Source organism: Poecilia formosa, unplaced genomic scaffold (assembly GCF_000485575.1).
Source record: "Poecilia formosa unplaced genomic scaffold, Poecilia_formosa-5.1.2 Scaffold321, whole genome shotgun sequence".
NCBI lineage: Eukaryota > Metazoa > Chordata > Actinopteri > Cyprinodontiformes > Poeciliidae > Poecilia > Poecilia formosa.
The window spans coordinates 143859-163837 of record NW_006800260.1 but is presented as its reverse complement, the minus strand read 5'-3'; the positions used below and the strand labels follow the sequence as shown (position 1 = coordinate 163837).

Below are 19979 nucleotides of genomic sequence, written 5' to 3'. Positions count from 1 at the left end.
CATGTTCGATAATTACAACTGCTCACTGGAGCTCTGCTGAGCCGTTTTGCTCGGCGCCGCGTTGTACATTTTGTCGCTCAAATTGGTTTTTTTAGGTCTACCCAACTGCATCCGGAGGCAATTTGGTCCACGTTATTAATAACTCCGCCTAGGAAACCGGCAACAAACGGTGAGGTTCCGCGGCGTCGTGCGTATACAAATTCATCAAGTAATGACAGGCTGAGATGATGATGCAAATGAGCTTCAAGCCATAAACCACTGATGCTTCAGAAATGTTTTCAGCCAGCGGGAAAGCCGATTATCACGACACAACAAACCGCGGCTTCCAAGGTGCGCGACTGAGCTCGACATCGCTAATTCAAAAGCAACCGCGTCTCCATTAAAGCTGAAACGCTTGTTGATTAAACTTAACCCTTGCGTCTTTGTACAAACATCTCTCCCTTTCTCTCACCTGGCCCACATCCACCTCGTGTGTGTATTTGCGCGCCGTGGCTCCGTTGGTGGTAAAAATGGCCGTGCCGTTGCCATAAGGGTTTCTGTTGATCAGAGATATGGCTTCGTCCAAGCTGTCGGCTTCCAGGATTATGAGCACCGGCCCAAAGATCTCCTCCTTGTAGCATTTCATGTCCGGCTGAAAACAACAGACATGATCAGAGTGTGGAAAAAACAAAACAATCTTGAGCACTATTAAAGTGCAAGACTGTTACTAGTATGCTCATTTTGCAGAAAATAATGATGCATAAAAAAAAACTGCACAGTTTCCCTATTTTAGGAGGCTTGGAGGGTTTCATTAGTCTGCAATATACAATGTCTGTCTAATAATAACCATGCTGGAGAGAAGAAAATCTGTATTCTCCTCAACTTAGTTATACAAGTTATAGTTGGACTTTTAAGCTGAATCTCCACCATCGTTAAGCTCTGTGAATTTACCAATTCATGTAAACAGAATCAGGAAAGAAATGGGAAGAGCAGGACAAACTTTCTCATTCCCCTGATGAGCAAAGAGACTGATGGGAGTTTTCTTTCACTTTAGATCCAAATAGGTTTTTCAGAAATGAAAACTTCTTCCTTGGTGATATTATTCTCTTTCCATTTTCAGAACGCCCTGCAGGGACATGCAGCCCCAGAGGAAAATCGTTCTTTTGTACAGTAAAGAATAATAATAGAGACAGCTAAAGTCCAGTTCATCTATTTTGTCCAACCGATAATGACTTTAAAAGTATTCACACCCTTTGGACCTTTTACNCTGTGTGTAATTTAAATTCATAATACATCCAGCTGTTCTGTGGAGGCTTTGGGGGGTTTATTAAAAGACCACTGGTGAACAAACAGCATCGTGAAGATCAAGAGACGCAGCAGGCAAGTTGGGGAGAAAGACGTGGAGAAATTTAGAGCGGGGTTAGTTTATAAAACACTAACTCAAGCTTTAAGCTTCCTTCAGAGCATCTTTCTCTGGTAGTTAATCAGAGAAGCAGTCAATGGGAGAAGTGAAGGCTTACAATAATGACACTGTGGTTCTTTCTAGTTAATTTCCTGCATCACCCTGCTATCCAAAGTTTGTATTTTAACTTCTACAGAAAGAAAAAAAAAAGTTCAATTTCCAAGTAATAAGCTGTGATAAAAAACTTGAACAAACTTCAAGCACCAGTGCCCCCCTGTTCAGGAGAAAATCTCTACTCCAGGCAGCGGCGCTCCAAATGGAGCCTGACTTTCAGCTGATAATAGAAAAGTTAGCACGCCAGAATAATCTGAGCACACAAAAACTGGGATCTCCACCAAGTACCGAAAAAATAAATACTTTTTTTTTTTTCCACAGCTCTATCTTGTAGCTACTGAAATAGCTCTTTTTTTTATTTTTTTTTTAAAGTGGGCAGGACTCTCTCAGCTTCTCAATATGTTTCTTCTTGATGCCAGAAAGATTCAGTGAGGTGAGCTAAACAATTACTCTTTTATTCCAAACAGAAACACAGCCTGGAAGGACTTTTTCACATGCAGTCAAATGAAATATCCTAAAGCTGCAACGGTACTGTTCGCTGTAGCGGTTACATTTCAGAGATAAAAACCCTGCGACTGCTTGATCGTCAAACTTTGAGCTTTAAAAACGGACAATATTTGATACAGTTTAAGCTGAGGGATGTGGATTTCTGCTGTTTTTCCTGTAGCTCTTAGTAAAAGTTCTTCCAGATTTTTAGAAATGGCACATTCTACTGATTTTTTTTATTTTTTATCTAAATTTCGTTTTTATGGGTGCTGTGGTGGTGCAGGGGCAAAAGCACAACCCATGTTTGAGGCCTTGGTCCTCATGCCGGTGGTCGCAGGTTCTGTTCCCGGCCTGGTGATATTTGCCGCATGTCTTCCCCCCTCTCTCATAACCCTCTTTCCTGTCAAAACTACTTTCAAATAAAGGCCACTAGAGCCAACAAAACCTTAAAAAAAAAAAACCCTAGCCCCTAACCCTAAGAAAACTTTATTTTGCCTAAAATGCAATACCACAGCATCCATTTAACAAATATGAACCGGGAGAAGCTAAAACTATAACATTTGAGGGGTTTTGACCTACACATGTTTACATGCACAAGTGTGTTTTTATTTTAAATGCAAAATATATATATTACTGGTTTTGAACGCATTGGGATTTTTTGGAGTCTGCATACTCCAGCTAACGATTAATCGATTGCTAGATGAGCTGCCGATTAATCCGATTAATCGTTCCTTCCCTAAAGTGAACACTTTACTCACGGAGTCCTCTGAACACATCTCCCTCTGCGTCAGCAAGCGTTTTGCCCTGCTCCAAGGTGATTAGCTTTGCCAGTTCTTTCTGAAACATTAGGAAAACACGCGAAGGTCAGCTCAGCAGACGAGATGACCGTCTAAGAAGGCGGCCATTTTCCCTACAATGTTGTCCTTGATGAGCTGCTGGTAGCGCAGGAAGATCTGCTGCCTGCTGAGGACGGACGTCTCGGACCACGAGCGGAAAGCTCTGGAGCAGGAATCCACGGCGGCCAGCATCTCCTCCTGAGTGGCTTTGGGAACGCGTCCCACCACTTCGTTAGTGGCCTGAGGGGAAGGAGAGACGCTGTTCAGAGCTGACTGGGAGAAAAAGAAGTGATTGCTTGGCATGAAATGCAGGACATTATTCCATTAATATTAACAATAGATTAGGGTTTGGGGTTTTTTTCTCCTGTCATTTACAGCTTTTGTGTTTTTCTACGTGATGAGATGGATCTGTTCCAAGGCAGTAATCAGACACAGCGTAGCTAGAGGCTAATACTTGACAAGCTACAAACTTTTTTCTCTTGCTTAACAAATCAAGCAACAACACAAAGGCAACTGGAGAGACTAATTTGTCCACATGTAGGGTCTTACAAAACCCCTTGAGGCTTTTCACATTTTGAGAATCACTGCAAAAAAAACAACAAAAAAAACCCTTACCAAATACTTTTGGTCTAGTTTCTAGAGTACATCTGAAATAGGACAAACCTAACGGACAAGTAACTTTTTACGCCAGACATAGGAGCTTGTTTTAAGTCCTTAATTCTGGTGAAAAGTAGCTCCACAGGCAGATTAGCTCACTTATAATATGGGGGGAAATGTCTTATTATACAGGGTTTCTGCAGCTTTTACCATCTCAAATCAAAGACCTGTATCTCCACAGAAATGCACAACCTTCGTCCAGCCAACTGGATTTGCAAGTACCCATTGTAGAAGCAAAACAAAGCTAGCTAGCCAGCAAAGTATGTTAGCAGTGAGCTACCAGTAGCCTCAACTGTCCAAAGTCACACTCAGTGTGGAAATCCAAATGCATCTCAAACCTTTGCCTTTGACACAGAGAACCAAATTAAATAGTCATGTCAAGACACAATGTTAATTTAAGACATTTTCAGGCCTTAATTTGAGATATATGAATTTAAGATTTTTTTAAGGACACACAGATGCTATAAGTAAAACTAGTACATTTTTGTCAATATCAGGGAATTGTTTACTTAAAACCAGTGCCTACATTTTGCTGAAAAGTTATTTGTTAGCTAGCCTTTGTTAGCTCGCTCCCTTTTGAGAAGTGGAGAGGAAATTATAGATGGTTTATTTTATGTAAGTAATAGTCATTCATTTGTAACTCATCTATGTAGAAGTTCCAGCTTTAAACACCAGAAAACTTGAGCTCATTCCAAAACAGATCAAGACTCAGACCCAGACTTCACACCTCAACCCAAACCCTTCCATCGTAGCTTAGACTGCATATCTGCAGGTGTTACTCTGCCTCATTCTCAAGTCTTTTTCCTCATCCACCAGGTTTTCTTGCCACATTTAAATTGACATCAGCCTCTTCATAACCTGTTATTTTACCACTGCCGTGTCTTCCAGGCCTGTATGAACACTCACAGGGTTGTGGATGTCCAGCCACTCAGACGAGCTGGACTCAACAAACTTGCCATCGATGAAGAGTTTGGTCGTCGGCTGGAAGATAAAAGCAGCGTACAATTAACGCCCCTTTCCTGCATGATTACATTCTTAATAACTCTGCTGACAACATCCATCAATCACTACAAAGTGAGCCGAGAGTGTAATGTCTCCTTGAAGCCTTTCATAGCTGACTGACTGCCATTAATTGAGCTGACCACAATAATTTGGCTTAATGGTGTGTCTATTTACCTGCTACGTGTTTTATTAAAGAGTGTAAAGCAGCTAGAGGTGAACAAACCAGGTCTTTGTCGCTGTCCTATTTTAAACTTACAACTTTAGCTGTGTGCTTCTATTTGCCAATGAAACATAAAAGCCCATCTGGAGGGATGGAAGAATTATGAATAAATAAATGTTAAAGACGTAATTTATGCAATATTTTTAATTAGATTGAGTGCAATAAATAAATCATTTGTTTAGAAAAAAAAAGTTGTTTTGTCTCCCCCAATAGCTGCAGTTCAGCTCCATAAATCCCAATTTCCAGCAATTATGCAAGTATAAAATGTGAAGGTGTTGATAAAGTCAAAGGCTGGCCGACTAGCTTTCAATGAATGTTTTTCCGAGGCGAGAAAAAAAAAAAGTACAGTTCTTTTACAGCTTATTAGTTTCTAACCATGCATTAGGAAGAAAAAGCTTTGCTTTCCCTACAAAAAAAAAAATCAAAGACAAACTGACTTTGATTTATTTGTGCTTCCGTATGCATTTACTTGGTAACAATACATTTAATTTTCCACGCATTTCCAGACAATCACCTAAGATTGTTTCATAAAACGACACAAAGGAAAAACAATCAGCAAGCACAAAGCAATCACTTACATGAAACAAGTGAACTCCATTTCGATCGCTTCGTAAGGTTTTCTCAGCAGCTGACGCCGCCGTCATTTCACTGCGAAAAGGTCTGAAGACGAAGAACTTTGATTGAACGGAGCCAACATGGCCGCAGCTCGAAAAACAACTCAGACGCCTCCAATTAGAAGTTCGGGACATCAAAAATAATCTTGTGAAAGCGATGTTGTTGCTAAATATTGCCATGACGATATCGGTCAAGATAAATCCACTCCTTCTTGACTTTTCTCTAAACTTTAGCCATTTTAAACCCTCTCTGTGGCCTTTAGCAACGCGTCATCTGCGTCAGGAAAATTAACTGCTGACATCTGGAATATTAAACACTTACTGCTTTCCAAACAAGCCTTGTAAAATCCCTTATTAATGTTGCACATTATGGTAAGGATAATAAATCTGTGATGTATTATTTATCTCTGTCTCACAACCTCACCATGAACTCCCTGAACTATTGCCATCAAAAAAATAAAATAAAAATGTACCAACAGCATCAAACGCGGAACCGTCTGACTGCTACACAGCTTTGCGCCTCAAGCTGATAAACCGCTGTGATATTATTACCCTTACTTTGAACATTGCTGTTTATATTTTGTATTTCATCTCCTCAAAGTTTTTCTTTCTTTTTTTTTTCAGAATAGTATTGGAAGACCCCAGGGAAACTGTCTCGCTAAGTTGTACACAATTAAGTAAACAAGAACATGTAAACTGATTTGATCTGATGAAGCATTTGACTCAAGATGCGTCTTTGCTGCATTGATTGTTTGATGCTGCGCAGCAGATATTTATAGCGCTGCTTTTCTATTATGGAGTGGTCTGTTGCAAGGTGTGCAGGGCAATAAAAAGTATCTGCCAGCATCTGTTGCTGTCCTGTTGGCTTATCTGTCATACTTAAATGTCCCACATCATGAAACAAATATTGATATTAGATAAAGCCGGTCCTAATCAGAAAATCACTTACGGGCCACGTCTGACCACATGTAGTCGGTGAAAAGATGTTAAAAAGCAACACATCAGGTTCCCGATCTAAATAATTTCAGGCCCACAGGAGAGACAAAGTCACTGACATTTATCTGTCCAGGAAAGGTTACAAATCCATTCCTAATGCTTTGTGACTCCAGAGAACCTCCACGATCCAGAAGCCCACAGCTGACCAAAAACAACACAGAGACACGTCTCTTGTTTTCTAAAAAGAAAACATCTGGATGATGGCAGAGACTGATGGGAGAATTCTGTATACAGACAAGACAATTATGGGACGTTTTAGGAGGCGAACATCCTGTTAGATGTTGAGTAAAACTGCAGGAAGCATTTATACCAACAGCCAAACATGTTGGTGAAAGAGAAGAAAGAAAAGGAAGGTTCTGATGGCCTAGTCAAAGTTGGAACGTATGTCATGTTGAGAAGCAATGGAATGATCTTAAACAAGTCGTTCATGCTTGAGAATCTGCTAACGTGACTGAATTAATACAATTCTGCAAAGAAGAGTGGGTCAAAATTCTTCCACAGACAGCAATGTCAGTTCTCACACAAACTTGATGGAAACCTTTGGTGCCAAGGGGGTCAAAAATGCTTCTTTCTTTTTTTTAGGTTAACTGGGCAGTAATGTCGGTTTTATTTCTGTGTTATAGCAACAGCTGGGTGTCAGTGTCACAGCTTACCACTGAGGAAGAGGAGTAGCACAAGCGACCAAGCTGCAGAGGAGCCTGAAGGAAAAACAGTACACATTAACCAGCTTAAACTTCATTTATCGCCAAAAAAACTACCGAAACAATAATAGTCTCTTCTGAATAAATCACAGGTTTGTAATTATTACCCACATGTAGTAGCTACATGAAACCTAATTATCTAAAACTAGGATAAGAGGAGTGAAGGTCTAAGGAGCATGACTTTGTTAGCTAAACAGCTTCTTAGCCTCGATAAGCTAAACATGCATTAAAAAGCAAACTTTTGTATTAATACGAGCTTTACCTTGTTGTGTAACAGTGACCGGAGGACAAGCGCTGCCATTGTGTTGAGTCAGGTATCTAATTTCCTTAAACCGACCCACACAGTGAGAAGGAAACTTTATCTCCAATGCTTTTCAGAGGACAGGACAGCGTACCTGGAATTTAACAGATCTACATTACATTTACACGCGTTACAAGCGAAAAGGCGGGCCGCATATGATTAGTTGATCTGTGAAAATCATACTTTGCGCCCATTCGCTGCTTTCTCTACATAAGGGCGGGACATAAATCGTTAACAACCAATCACTCTACGGCTTTTAAAGCTGTAAAATAAGAAGGCGCTGATTGGATGTGGATCCAAACAAGCTAAAGTTTGTTGATTTCTATGCGATTTGCTTGAATTAGGATTTCGATTTTAGTTTTACTTAGTTGAAATATTAGCTAGATCAAATTTCTTAAAGTCTACGAATCCAATATTTTTGTAAATATGTTACTATTTGCCATTGCTGCCGCAAATACTATCTTAACGCTCACGTATCCAACCGTTTCCATAGCAACATTTTCAGAGGCGATATGGAGTTCCTGAAGTGGGACACTGAAGATGTTGCAAAGTGGGTTGAGTCTATAGGATTTTCAAAATACAAAGTAGGTGAAACCTTAGCTAAAACCAAATAACTTCACTGTAAAGTAATACTAAGGAAATGTTGATCAAGTTCAGCTAACTTTCTAATGGATTAACACTATTAAGTCTCTAAACTCTGGCACTTTATTTCTGTTGCAGGCTTGTTTCACTGAGAATTTCATCACCGGAAAGAAGCTCATTCATGTCAACTGTAACAACTTGCCAAAACTTGGAATCACGGATTTCAGAGACATGCTGGTATCGATAATAGGCAGAAAAGCATGCAACATTTGTGTCATTATTAAGAGCGTGTTTATATGATAACAATACTGTCCCATCAGATGAATTTCAACTGGCAGAGTTGATTCAATATAATATTAATGACGGCACTCCTAAGTGCACTTTATTAGTCAATGCTGAAACATCAATGCGTCCCATATCATTTAGTCTAATCTCAGCAAACAATTACAAGTCTCCTCTGAGTGCACTGGCAGCCATCTTCAGGTGTCTTAGTGTCGGCTTGGCACTGTCACACATCCTGCTCGACTCTGTTTCTTTGCATACGTGGCATCCAATTAATGCTGTAACCAGAGTTTTTTTTTTTTTTTTTCTTTTAGCAGCAATGCCTATACAGTCAACTCTGCTAAGAATAGTTTTAAGGATAAGCTGTTGGGCTGTGTGAGCTGACAATGAAAAGACAGTGAAATTCCACGAAGAAATTCCCAGCATATGCTTTCATTGTTTATATGTATAGCTCCTTGCATACATATCAATATCTCCTTAATTTGTTTCACATTTTTTCACATCAGAATCTTAAACTTTATATTGAGATTTTATGTGGTGGATAAAGTGGTGCAAAACTGTGAAGTGGAAGGAAAATATTCATGTTTTAAAAGTGTGACGTGCAGCTTTATTAAGCCGACCTGAGTCAACGTTTTAAGATCCAATTTATGTTGCTATAATATTTGAAAACCTTTGGGGTATTGCACATATGGCGACTGAAATTTCTGCCCATCCTTCTTTGGATAGCAGCTCAACTTTAGTCTGAATGGACAGGAAGCATCAGTGGGCAAATCTTGCCTCTGATTTTGATTGGGCCATTCGAGCAAACAAATTGATCTACGCCATTTTATTGCAGTTCTGGCTGCAAGTTAACAATCATACCGGAATGCGAATCTCCTGAATTTCTCTGTATTTACCTCCATTCATCCTTCCACAAACTCTGCAGTCTATCTATCCACCTTTGCCTCACCAACATGCTGCCAACTCTATTCTCCACCATGGTGGTTGTCTGTATCGAGTTAGATGCATCATGTCGTGTTATTTTATTTGGAGAATTTTGCATCTTAGCGAAAAAGCTAATTAAAAAAAAACAAAAACTATGGACACCACACTTTGCAGATTTTCATTTCATTTTTTTCATTCACATTTTAATTTGCCTGTCACATTAAATTCCCAACTAAACATACCAAAGTTTGTCAATGTGATGTGACTAAATGTGGAAAAGTCCTAGAAGTATGACTTTGTGCATTGCCTAAGGATTCACTTGTGTAAGTCCATGTACTAAACTGAGAGAAAATGTTTCTTTTCCCTGTGGTTATGAGGCCTCCTGGTCCCTCCATTCCCTCGGTGGGGGGGCTGCTTTATTAAATAGATTTAAACCGTGTAAAGCCTGCATTTTCAAACGTCTCTTCCCTGCTGTGTGTACTGCAGGTCGTCTCCGCTTGCGTACGTGTGCTGTTGGGGATCACAGAGACCCCGTGGAACAACAGCATCGCTGACCCCCGGCGGGACACAGTGGCCCTGTTCTTGGAAGTAAAGAGCCGCACGGGAAAATGGACTAACTCCCTCACCTACCAGCAGTTTTTGTACTACTTGGAAGACCCGGACTACACCCCGGAGCCCGAGTCAGAGCACGACGAGAACGAGGGCGACGAGAACGAGGACGACGAGAACGAGGACGACGAGAACAAGGACGACGAGAACAAGGACGACGAGAACAAGGACGACGAGGACGAGAACGAGGAAAACCAACAATAAAGAGCAAAAAAAAAAATATGTAAATATATATAAACAAAAGCATCTCTGTGTCATTTCACATCAGTGTCTCATCTGATGACACAGATGAGACACTTACAGTAGGTCAGAGACGGGTCCTGACATTAACACTTCCCAGCAGCAAAATGCCACTGTTGTCAGTGCGGCCGATAAACAAAAAGAGGAACCTTTCAAGTGCGCTTTCTGCTGGCTGTCTGCGTGTGTTTAAAATCGCTTCAAACAGGAATGAGCCGCTGGAAATTTACCGAGTAGTGGGTGATCTCACGAAATGTGTGAAACAACAACGACTGACTGCATTTTTTTCTTTTTTCCCCCAGATTTATCCTTCAGATTTTGCGAATGTAAAACAGCACAAATCAACTGATCAAAGGGGCTCCTGCCAGCCTGGTTGTGGAGAAATCCCCAAACCACCTGTAATTCTCATTGATCTTGGGTGGATGTCATGGAACTGGATTAGTTAATTGATTCCTGGCAATCCTTGGGGTAATTTTCAGGATGATGTCAACAAATGGCTGTTTCACAGAAAGCCCCATTAGTGGCGACTCAATCGTTGTTCTCTGAAAACACTCTTGTAAAAATATTTAGCCCTATTAAAGGTTTGTCACATTTTCGTCAGACTGACTTTGATGTGTTGTGTTGGAGTTTTATTAAAAGAAAATGACACATGGTTTTTAAAATCGACAAATATTTTACTAATTGGCTTCTTTTAATCTGATACCCCTAAATTAAATCCATTTCCTTCTAAATTTGCCTAATCACAACCTGTGTGTAGCTTAATTTTTATGTAACAGCATGAAGCTGTTAACCAGGGGATGTATCAAACCTGCATCAATCTAACTAAGGATAGGGCACCAACACTGGCTCCGGCCCATAGACCCACATCCTTCTAAATCCGGCCCTGTACATATTACAACTATACAAGAAAGACATTAAAAGTCATGTTTGATTAGCTGTTAACATTTCAACTAGGCTAGGACAATATTGGTGAATTATGTAGAAAGGTAAACATTGTGATGATTTTGTGACACTTTCCTGTCTGTCTCTCTCCCTCTCTCTCTCTCTTTCTCATTGTGCATCCAGCACTCTGTGTGACTTTTGGCACCTTGGGGACTGTCACCCGTGTCAGGTGTGGACATCTATGGCTGTGACACTCTTCATCAGCAAGCAGAAAATGACACTGACAAGGTGTGGGCTCATAACACTTGGAACATTTGACCCAGCAAATTATTGCCTGGCGATATTTATGCTGTTACATTGCAATTTTTTTCCCACATTTTTACTTTTGAGCTGCAGCTTTGCATTGTTAAAATGGAAGATTTTTGTTCCTTCATCAATATAAATTATGCTGGGAGATTATTAGCCATGCAACTCCAAATGTCTGGTCTTTATTAGAAGGAGTCAAGAAGAAAGCCATTGTTGGAAGCAGCAACTTTTAGAGACATGGAGAAGATGAATGAAGCTTTCTGGAAGAAAACCCACACTGTCATTTAACTAGTTGTTTAGATCTAAGCATATTCAAGAAATAGGATGTCCTACTCAAAGTCCACATTGAGAATTGGAGCTAAGAACTGAAAATGACACACTTTAGCGATCCACCTCAACTCAGTCTGAGCAATTTGCAAAGGCAAATGGAAAGAAATGTTTGTTGATGATCAAAGGTGGATATTTTTCCTGTCAAAAACTGAAGAACGGAGGGGGGAACACTTCAAGACAGCTACCTTACTGTCAACTTATGCACTTAAGGCCCATACTTTGCCAACTTGCACAAAAGGCTACGGGGTGGGTGCATCAGATAATGATGGAATCCGTGCCAAGTAGACCCTCGGGGAGCCAGGCCTCTGTGCTTTAGCCAACTCAACACTTTCTTGCCCAAAAAAATCTATTGAATACATAAGAGAGTGTTCAGCTTTACAGGCTGCTATTTTGGGGTTTGTCCATGAATAAAAGGAAAGAAAGAAAGAAAGAAAGAAAGAAAGAAAGAAAGAAAGAAAGAAAGAAAGAAAGAAAGAAAGAAAGAAAGAAAGAAAGAAAGAAAGGAAAAACACAGGCAAAGATTTCATGCAAAAGAAACTGATGGATTTTCAATACAGCTCGACTCATGTTTCATCTCATGTACGTGTGAATCTGATCGACAACCCAGCTTTCTTTTTATAAACGCTCACAGATTCCAGGTCCGCTGCGTTTCTTTCTTTCTATCTTTCTTTTTCTTTTTTCTTTTTTTCTTTTCGTGCAGCAGTAGTTCAGTCTACATGAATAAATTATGATGCCTGCCTGCGAGATAGGCTGCGAGCTTCTACTGCTGCTGCATCTGCCTGCTGCACACAAATGGTCTCTGTGCGGCTCGGAGCGCACGAATTACCATTCCGGGCACAGCGCTGCTGCTGGTCAAGAAATGGAGCCGGGTCGGTGGCAGACAGCGGTCCGGGGGCAAAGCGGGGACTACACCGCCTACAACGGCAGAAAGCTCTCTGTCAGTCTGGATTAAGTCGCTTCTGACTGAGCCCCTGCGTCGCGGACTGGGAGAGAAAAAAATAAATAAATAAAAGCCCGTGAAAGCGAGACGAACATCTGGTCGGATTGAGCGCAACACCAGCCACCCAGCGCCACGTATTAAAGCAAGCCTACAAAAAAAATAGGCGTTTTCTCCTCCTCTGGATGCGCAGTAGAGGCGATCCACACCGGGACCCCTCACGCAGTTTGCGCCCCCCCACTCTCTCTCTCTCTCTCTGTCCCTCTCCTCCTCTCTCCCCACACCCCCCTCCGTTTTACCCCTCTCCTCCTCTCTCCCCACACCCCCCTCCGTTTTACCTCCTTCTAAAAATGAAGACATTTTTTCTTTCTTTCTGAGTGTTATCTAATGCGAGAGGATCGCTGGAAGGAGGAATTGCCCTTTATCCGCCGGGTATGGATTTCTTGAAGGGCATCGCTCGTTTCGCAGGCCGTCACACATTATAGGAGCCAAGACGCATGCTTTGGGATAGCTACCTGAAATATCTCCAAGAGGCGCCGTCGGTCCCATTTTAGGCGAGCCGCTCCTCAGTATGCCAGCAGAGCTCCTGGGAGGAAATAAGATCGCAGCCAGCCTCCTCTGACTGGGCTTGATGTTTCATTTGCAAGGTAAATTTGAAGATTTTATATCGCGGATTTGAACTCTTTTCATCTTTTTTTTTCTTTTCTTTTTTTTTGAGAGAGAGAGAGGGAGAGGGAGAGACTTGAAGTAGTTCTCATTTGAATGTGACAGGGATTCTCATGACAGCACACTTGTACCGCAAGGTCAAAAAAAAAAATCTCTCTATTCTTCGAGGCATGCCATCAGATGGTTTTATTTATAGTATCCCCTTGGATGCATTTCGAGCTGGGCTTTTTTTTTTTTTTTTTTCTCCTACAGGTGAAACTGAGAATGGTGCCTCGTTATTCAGTCTTATCTCAGTATATCTGCAGGAAGAAAAAAAAGAAAAAGATTTGTTTGATGGTGTTCTAACAGCCCAGAGGACACAGTGATGCAGACTGTCTTTTGTGATTATAGCTGATATGCTAATTTCACTCTGTCTCTAGCTCGGGATGAAGTCCCAATTAGTCCAAATAGCAAAACTGATGAGTCTGAGAAGAGGTGCATGTTGCCAGGTGACTGGAGCACCAGTGGAACAAAAAAGAAAAAAGAAGAAAAGACAAACAACAAATATGATGATTATTGACAGATAAGGGTCTTGCCCTCTGTGGAGTGTTAGTTATCCATCTCCTATTATTCATGAGAGCCCGAGGCCCCCATTGTAACTGCTACCCCAGTGAAAGCAAGCCCACGCCTCATTTTGATGCCAGTGTTTGCTCATGCTGCTCTGTGAATGTGCTCAGTGTTTTCTGTGCTGCTGCACCTTCCACTGATGGCCGGGATGTGATCGGTGGCTCCTCGGCCGCACCGGCCTCTTGCGCTCACTGACCCAAATTTACACTCGCTTCGAAAACAGCCTGAAGAAGGGCTTCCTTTAAAGGGAAACCCGGGGCCAGACTTCTACGTGGAACAACTTCATCTCCCTTTAGACGTAATTTGTGGGGTATTTTGTGGTCAGGTGTTGTATTTTTGCTGTTGTGAGTTGTTATTTGTTTGAGATGAAACGGACTCCTAAAGACTAGCTTCCGAGCGGGTGCCTGTGGTGTGACATCACAGAAGGTATTTGTGATTTTCTCTTGTTCTTGTTTAAAATTAAACTCCTCCTTTGGAGATCTGTAATTTGCATCAACAAAACGTTGGAGGCAAAAGTGTGGATTACGTGAAAAATTGGCAAAAATTAAAAAAAGACATGAAAGCGGTTTGTGAAAACTACAAAGTCATTATCAAAGATCTACAGCGATCAATCTTAAAATATGTGAAACCGTTAAGTCTAGTCCTTGGAAATAAAAAATATTTAATAAGAATACTTTCTGCAGATATGTTGCGTTCCTGGTGACTTTTTCAGTCGAAATTTACTTTTTTAGGAGCCCCATCCCACCAGTTAGCCCCTACCTCCATTCACCTGCAGTTCAACTCATCCCATCATCATCGCTTTAACAAACACAACAGAGAAGAAATGTGAAAATAATCCTATCATCAGGTAGCTGGAACAAAGGAAATTTGTTGAACTAGCAAGAGCAGTTTACACTGCAAGTTGTGTTTTTCACTGGAAAATCAAATAAAGGTGTTTCTGTCAGAATTTGGCATTTACAAGTACATTTTATGAGTAGTGAATATGCACAGAAACCAATTAGAATCAACAAGAATAGAAACAGATTTACACCAGTATGGTGTATGGTGTAAGCTAAATATCGCCATCGTCTCCCATTTGCTCCACCGTCCGTCCATGGTGGCCTGGGGGTCATCGGAGTCAAACTCCGACTCAGACAGGTAAAACCGAACCCCGTCGTAACCGAATGCTGCTGAAGCACAACGTCAGAATCTGACAGAAGTTGCTCATTCGACATCAGCTGATCAGCTCAGCCCTAGTGCCTCTTGTGATGTCGTTAACCCACATAAACACAAAGCACAGTTTGCTGTTTTTGTCTTTATTGTGCTCTATTTTTTGTGAAATCCTGTAGTGTGTTGTTGCGCAACATCCCCCTCCCCTCTTCTCTCTCTCTCTACTTCCCATTCTGAAAAGAGGGAAATTAGCTCTCCAGCTCTCCTTCTCACACAGCCTCTGATTGCAATACAGTACGGGACTTTCCATCCAACTTGAACCAAAATACTCATTTATGATTTATTTTCCATTTACTTCTTAACTTAAGCTCACATAACTCATCACCTTAATCAATAGTACATTTTTAAAGTAAGGATTACTTTGGTTTTTAATCACATCAATAATAATACAGGATTTTCTTATTGCTTTTAAACTCTCATTACAATAGAAGTTATATATGTTTCAGTCAACATTAAATCATCATTCAAGATTACTTGTTACCCCCGGGTTTTTGTGACCTGTTTTCTGTGTCCTGGAAAGATCTCAACCAGTCCCAACCAGGTTTCACGACAAGTGGGAATCCATGCTTCATTCACCAGGCCAGCTGTGGTTTGTTTTTTTGTCGTTACTGTTCTGTTCTGAGAGAAAACACACACACACACACACCACTGGATATTATATTTTAAGACTTTCACTGGATTAAGAATGCATGTGCACTTGCTTGCCCGTGTGCGTGCATTATATGATATGTTTACAGCCTATTATTATTAAGCTGTTTTGTTGCTGTGCGAGGCAGAAACAACAGTACCCCAAAGGTCTTTGGCATAGAGAAAAATAAACAGTAGGTGCAAAGATGGTTTCTGTTTGCCCTTTGTCTTCTCACATATAAAGAAAAACATAGAAAATTCTACGTGTAATACAGCGTAGGATATTATCCAAATTCTCTCATCTACATACCAATAGAACCACGTTCAGCATGTCGCAATTACGCGAGCTGGCTGCAGTCATTTTGTGTATTCTTTTAAATTGTCTTCAGTCATCTATATGATAATCAGCTGGGTGAACTTTATAGAAATATCATATTTCCATCACTGTTTTCGCTTAATTTTCCAGAAATTTGCTCTCCTGTCTTTTGCTACGGTTTAATGGCACCGACTGTTTATCTTGAGGCATTCGACTTCTAATATTAATCCGACTGCATTCCAATGGGCATCTACTGACATTTACTTCACGGCGACGCTATGGCTTCATCTGGGGGTTTGAGGCAAATGAAAAAGAAGAGACTAATAACTTAGAACCAATTTTGTCAGATTAGTCCCCAGTGAGTTAGGGATAGATTTCAAATTGGGAGACCCAAATGGGTCCATGTTGACAGGGAAGAACTAAGCGTAAAAACTAGCCGAGCAGAAGGGTTTTTTTTTATTCCACTGGGAAAGATCCGCCTCTGGTATTCTTTATTAGAAATACCAGTAGATCATGCCTTTCAGTTACTTGCCATTAAAAAAGTGATGTTTTTTCTCTTTGTAGACTTATGTGGAGCATACTTTGCCAAATATACCTTTATATATCATGGTGGCTAAGTGTCAGCAATCATAAAGTACTCACACTAATATTGAAAAATGCTAAATTCATTCACTTTACATGTTTATGTGGACATGAGTTTAACTTAATTCAGCCTCACTTTGAAGCCACTGATATTGTCCCAACTTCCTGCTGCAGGTAGCTTGTCTGCGGTGCTAATGCTAGCTTGTGTGCTAACAAGCGCAGGTGGACATTCAGTTTCAGCTGTGTGATTTTTATTTCTGTGTTCTATGCCAACACCACCACTATATTTTTGTAAGTTTATCTTCTAATAAATAAAGTATTCTTTACTGCTAATTGTGTAAACTCTCTCTTACGTTAAGCTAGCAAATCTGTCAGCTGCCAACTAAAATACATCGTCCTTTTGTTTACATGGCATACAAATAACACTGACCGTTTCCTTTGAGGCATTCAACTACAAACGTGAACTTGACTGGACTGTGTTGGGCTTCTACTTCATTGCAATGCTATGGTCTCATTTGGGGGTTTAATGAAAAACAAGAGCCCAAAAAAGAAACAATTTGTCAGATTAATCTCTGACGGGCTTGGCATTGGTCTCAAAATGAAAGACTAAGACAGGACCCTGGTGGATTTAGACAAATATGAGAAGGGAAATCAAACAACAAAGTCCAACAGACAATATTTTCCAGGCATTTCTCAATTCAAGGATATAAGTAGTTCTGCTTTTTATTAACATATTTATCAAATTTTGATTCAGTTTAGGACAGCAGTATTGTATGTTTCTTTACACAATCTGTCAGTGGAAAGGTACCCCAGACCACTAGGTGCTCATACAAAGCCAATTCAGACAATGTTATGATGCCTGCATATCCAATAAGCATTGCACATGTACTCTGTTGTGCTCCTCCCCTTGTGCCTGTTCTCCGTCTTATTCAGTAGGCCAGCAAAGGCTCGTGACTGCCATTCATTCCCACTTAATCGTTAGATTCAATTCATTCTTTATTGTCACGACTCTGTGTTGCTGTTGTTAATATGAACTTTCATCTGTCACTTTTCTAACTTCCTGTTCCAGAAGGCTGTGTTGCAGCAACAGTATTTTGTATGCAAACAAGAGTAAATGGAAATTCAGTTTCCGATGTTTTCTTTGTCTATGTTTCCTACAACACTACAGCTCAGTTTTGCTATTATCTTTGCTAATGAAAAAAATAAAATAAAAACTGCTGCTAATAGATATATTATGCTCCACAAGGAAGGTTGTAGCCTAAGCAACCCTGCAGGTCCTGCAGCAATGAGATCTAAACACAATGAGGCAGCTTACATTTTGGTCAAAAATGAAACCTGAGACCAATCTCACACGAGACATCATTTTATTATTGTTTAGGAAATCTACATAAAAATGGAGTAGAAAGTCTGGAGTTGCCAAAACCACCGGTGAAACTAATGGTGGTTGAAAATGCAATATAAACACTTAACTTGATTTATCTGATTTGCAACAATAGCTGACAAGAAAAAGACATGCTCACTAATTATTACATCTCTGCCGTTAGGTGAGCAGTTGAATGTTAATCACAGGGATTGTTCAGAGACTCTCCATTTGTCAGCCTTGAAGCAAATTCCAGGTTACATCAGGTTGTGTTGCAATGGTGCAAGCACAAAGATCCAAATCCCATTTATATTCACATTAAGATCCGAACGCAATTTTTTTTTCTTTCCCTCTCCCTCCCACCCAAACAGCTTGGCTTACACATGAAATGAAGAACAAGAGAAGAGTTTTGACCTACTCTCCAACTGGGAAATATCCCGCAGATCGAGTTAACACGGAATATCTTGTGTGGAGTAAAACACTTGGAATTACAAGGAGGAAATGTAGATTCTAATGAACAGCACTTCTATTGATGCAGTGGGCTCTGCTTAGTATGCTATCCCCCTGGCACACGCAAATGCCCATGCACACACACATTCACACACGCACACATACACAAGCCTTTCTCAAAAGAAAAAATTATTTCAACTGCATCAGGTTTCCCATCAAGTCATTTAAGTTTTTTTTTATTATGTGCAAGACTGGAAAAAGCAATTGAGACATTAAATCCAATACAGAATTTGCTGAGGTTGCAGTCTCCTCCTATCATAAATGGTGCAGCGGGTCTCCGTCATGGCCTTCAACCCTAACCTTTGCTGTAGATCATGTCAGGGCTGCTAGGAAGAAGGGGAAAAAATCAGCTGCTGATTACTTTGCACCCAAAACTGACGTTTTCTGTGTTGCCATGACATCAAGGCTGTCACCCAGGAGTTATCGCTCTCTAACACTGGCAGACTTATTGCTGATAAACAGGCACCACAGCACATGCACACATTTACACTAAAAAGTGTGGAGGGGAAACATATGTATGTATGAATGTTTGTACGTATGTATGTATGGTAGAAAGTCCACAACAGCAACAGCAGTGTGTGGTCAGAATTTCTCCCAGCTCAGTGAAAACATGATCCATTACTCGGGGATCCATTTGGCCTCACGAAGCAGAGCCGTGTCACTGCTCTGTTGATGTCGTTTTGCCGTCACCGCTGCAGTATTGGTTTACCTCCTTGACGCTCGCGACACTTCTTTCCGGCAGCAGGAGGCCGCCGGGGCCACAAATCACCAAGTCACCCCGGGGTTACACGCCGCCATGTGCTGCCATTGCGTCGACGGATCTCATCAACGAAATCAGGGAACCTAATTTCCAGTCCAGAAGATTATACGTCTTCGCATGATCTCCACCATAAGTTAGACCATCTGAAAACATACGCCCCCCACCCACTCTCTTCCCTCGTGACCTCGCAAGGCTGATTGGCACGCGGCGTGCTGCATAAGGATTTTCTTGGCAAATGCCACCCTAGGGAGACCATGGATATCCTCTGCTAAAGCATGCTGCTGCGGCGCAAGAGTGTGTCTCTATAGCTGGAGGTTGTTGTTGTGTGTGTGTATGTGTGTGTGGTTAGCTTGTGCCTCTATTTGAGCACAAATCCACCCACCAGTGTGCATATGTGGGTGTGGGCTGTCAGTCTGCTCCGCTCTCTAAGGGCGGAAGTACCTGCACGGAGGTAGTAAGGGAAAGTTTGATTGACAAAAAGCAGGACTTTTGCGGTCCACGCGTTGATATGTTGTCTGCTTTCTCTCTTGTTTATTCCCGGGCCTCGCCACGTCGCTGTATTGAAATCCGCAACCTGGACGGTAATGATTTTCCGGGCGGGTTGTGACATTTAAAGATCAAGTATGTGATTGATGAGAGCATTAATTGATTATCTACCTATTTGTTCGTGTACCTGATGAGTGCAACCTGTTATGCAAATCTCCGTGGAGCAGAGCGGCCATAATTAAATGCAAATTGAGGATACGGTAACAGATCAGACCGTTTCCTGCCGGACCCTCTGCGGTGAGGCCGGGCGGGAAACACGTGGCGTCCTTTTTTTTTTTTTCTTTTTTTTTTGTCCTCGCAGAACAAATCTTGAAAGGATTACCACTGCAACAGTTCCCTTCACGTTCGGCTGGGTTTTTAGCAGCAAAAGAAAAAAAAGAAAAAGAAAAGAGAGGGACCA

At 41.1% G+C, this 19979-nt stretch overlaps 4 protein-coding genes across 5 annotated transcripts in view; 2 read left to right on the top strand and 2 right to left on the bottom strand.

The window, feature by feature from the left end:
• Window positions 1–657, bottom strand: part of LOC103152662 (methylmalonate-semialdehyde dehydrogenase [acylating], mitochondrial-like) — a 2079-nt gene extending 1422 nt beyond the window's left edge. Inside the window, exon 1 of the mRNA XM_007573226.2 lies at window positions 452–657. Coding sequence (XP_007573288.1) covers window positions 452–625 — 174 coding nt within the window. The 5' untranslated portion in view covers window positions 626–657. The remainder of the gene's footprint in view (window positions 1–451) is intronic.
• LOC103152679 (methylmalonate-semialdehyde dehydrogenase [acylating], mitochondrial-like) overlaps window positions 1–12996 on the bottom strand; it is a gene marked incomplete at its 3' end in the record, with an annotated part of 22716 nt that extends 9720 nt beyond the window's left edge. Inside the window, exons 1-6 of the mRNA XM_016661284.1 lie at window positions 12913–12996; window positions 7270–7418; window positions 6960–7004; window positions 4381–4455; window positions 2896–3057; window positions 2740–2818 (exon numbers count right to left, since the gene is read on the bottom strand). Coding sequence (XP_016516770.1) covers window positions 2740–2818; window positions 2896–3057; window positions 4381–4455; window positions 6960–7004; window positions 7270–7308 — 400 coding nt within the window. The remainder of the gene's footprint in view (window positions 1–2739; window positions 2819–2895; window positions 3058–4380; window positions 4456–6959; window positions 7005–7269; window positions 7419–12912) is intronic.
• On the top strand, window positions 7425–12560 carry LOC103152678 (sterile alpha motif domain-containing protein 15-like). 2 transcript variants are annotated; one of them, XM_016661294.1, is made up of 4 exons: window positions 7425–7618; window positions 7802–7892; window positions 8029–8127; window positions 9583–12560. In XM_016661294.1, exons 2-4 carry the CDS (start codon window positions 7821–7823, stop codon window positions 9907–9909), a joined length of 498 nt encoding a protein of 165 aa, XP_016516780.1. In that variant the 5' UTR covers window positions 7425–7618; window positions 7802–7820; the 3' UTR covers window positions 9910–12560. The 2 variants fall into 2 exon arrangements, with proteins under 2 accessions (XP_016516780.1, XP_007573306.1); XM_007573244.2 differs by having other exon boundaries at window positions 7425–7892; window positions 9583–9928; window positions 11008–12560.
• Window positions 12957–19979, top strand: part of lrfn5b (leucine rich repeat and fibronectin type III domain containing 5b) — a 21837-nt gene continuing 14814 nt past the window's right edge. Inside the window, exon 1 of the mRNA XM_007573222.2 lies at window positions 12957–13044. The gene's annotated coding sequence lies outside the window, so the exon portion shown is untranslated. The remainder of the gene's footprint in view (window positions 13045–19979) is intronic.

Coding starts and splice junctions, on each gene's coding strand:
- LOC103152678 (XM_016661294.1), top strand. CDS start 7,821: ATGGAGTTCCTGAAGTGGGACACTGAAGATGTTGCAAAGTGGGTTGAG. Junction 7,893..8,028: donor TAGGATTTTCAAAATACAAA/GTAGGTGAAACC, acceptor TTTCTGTTGCAG/GCTTGTTTCACTGAGAATTT. Junction 8,128..9,582: donor CGGATTTCAGAGACATGCTG/GTATCGATAATA, acceptor TGTGTACTGCAG/GTCGTCTCCGCTTGCGTACG.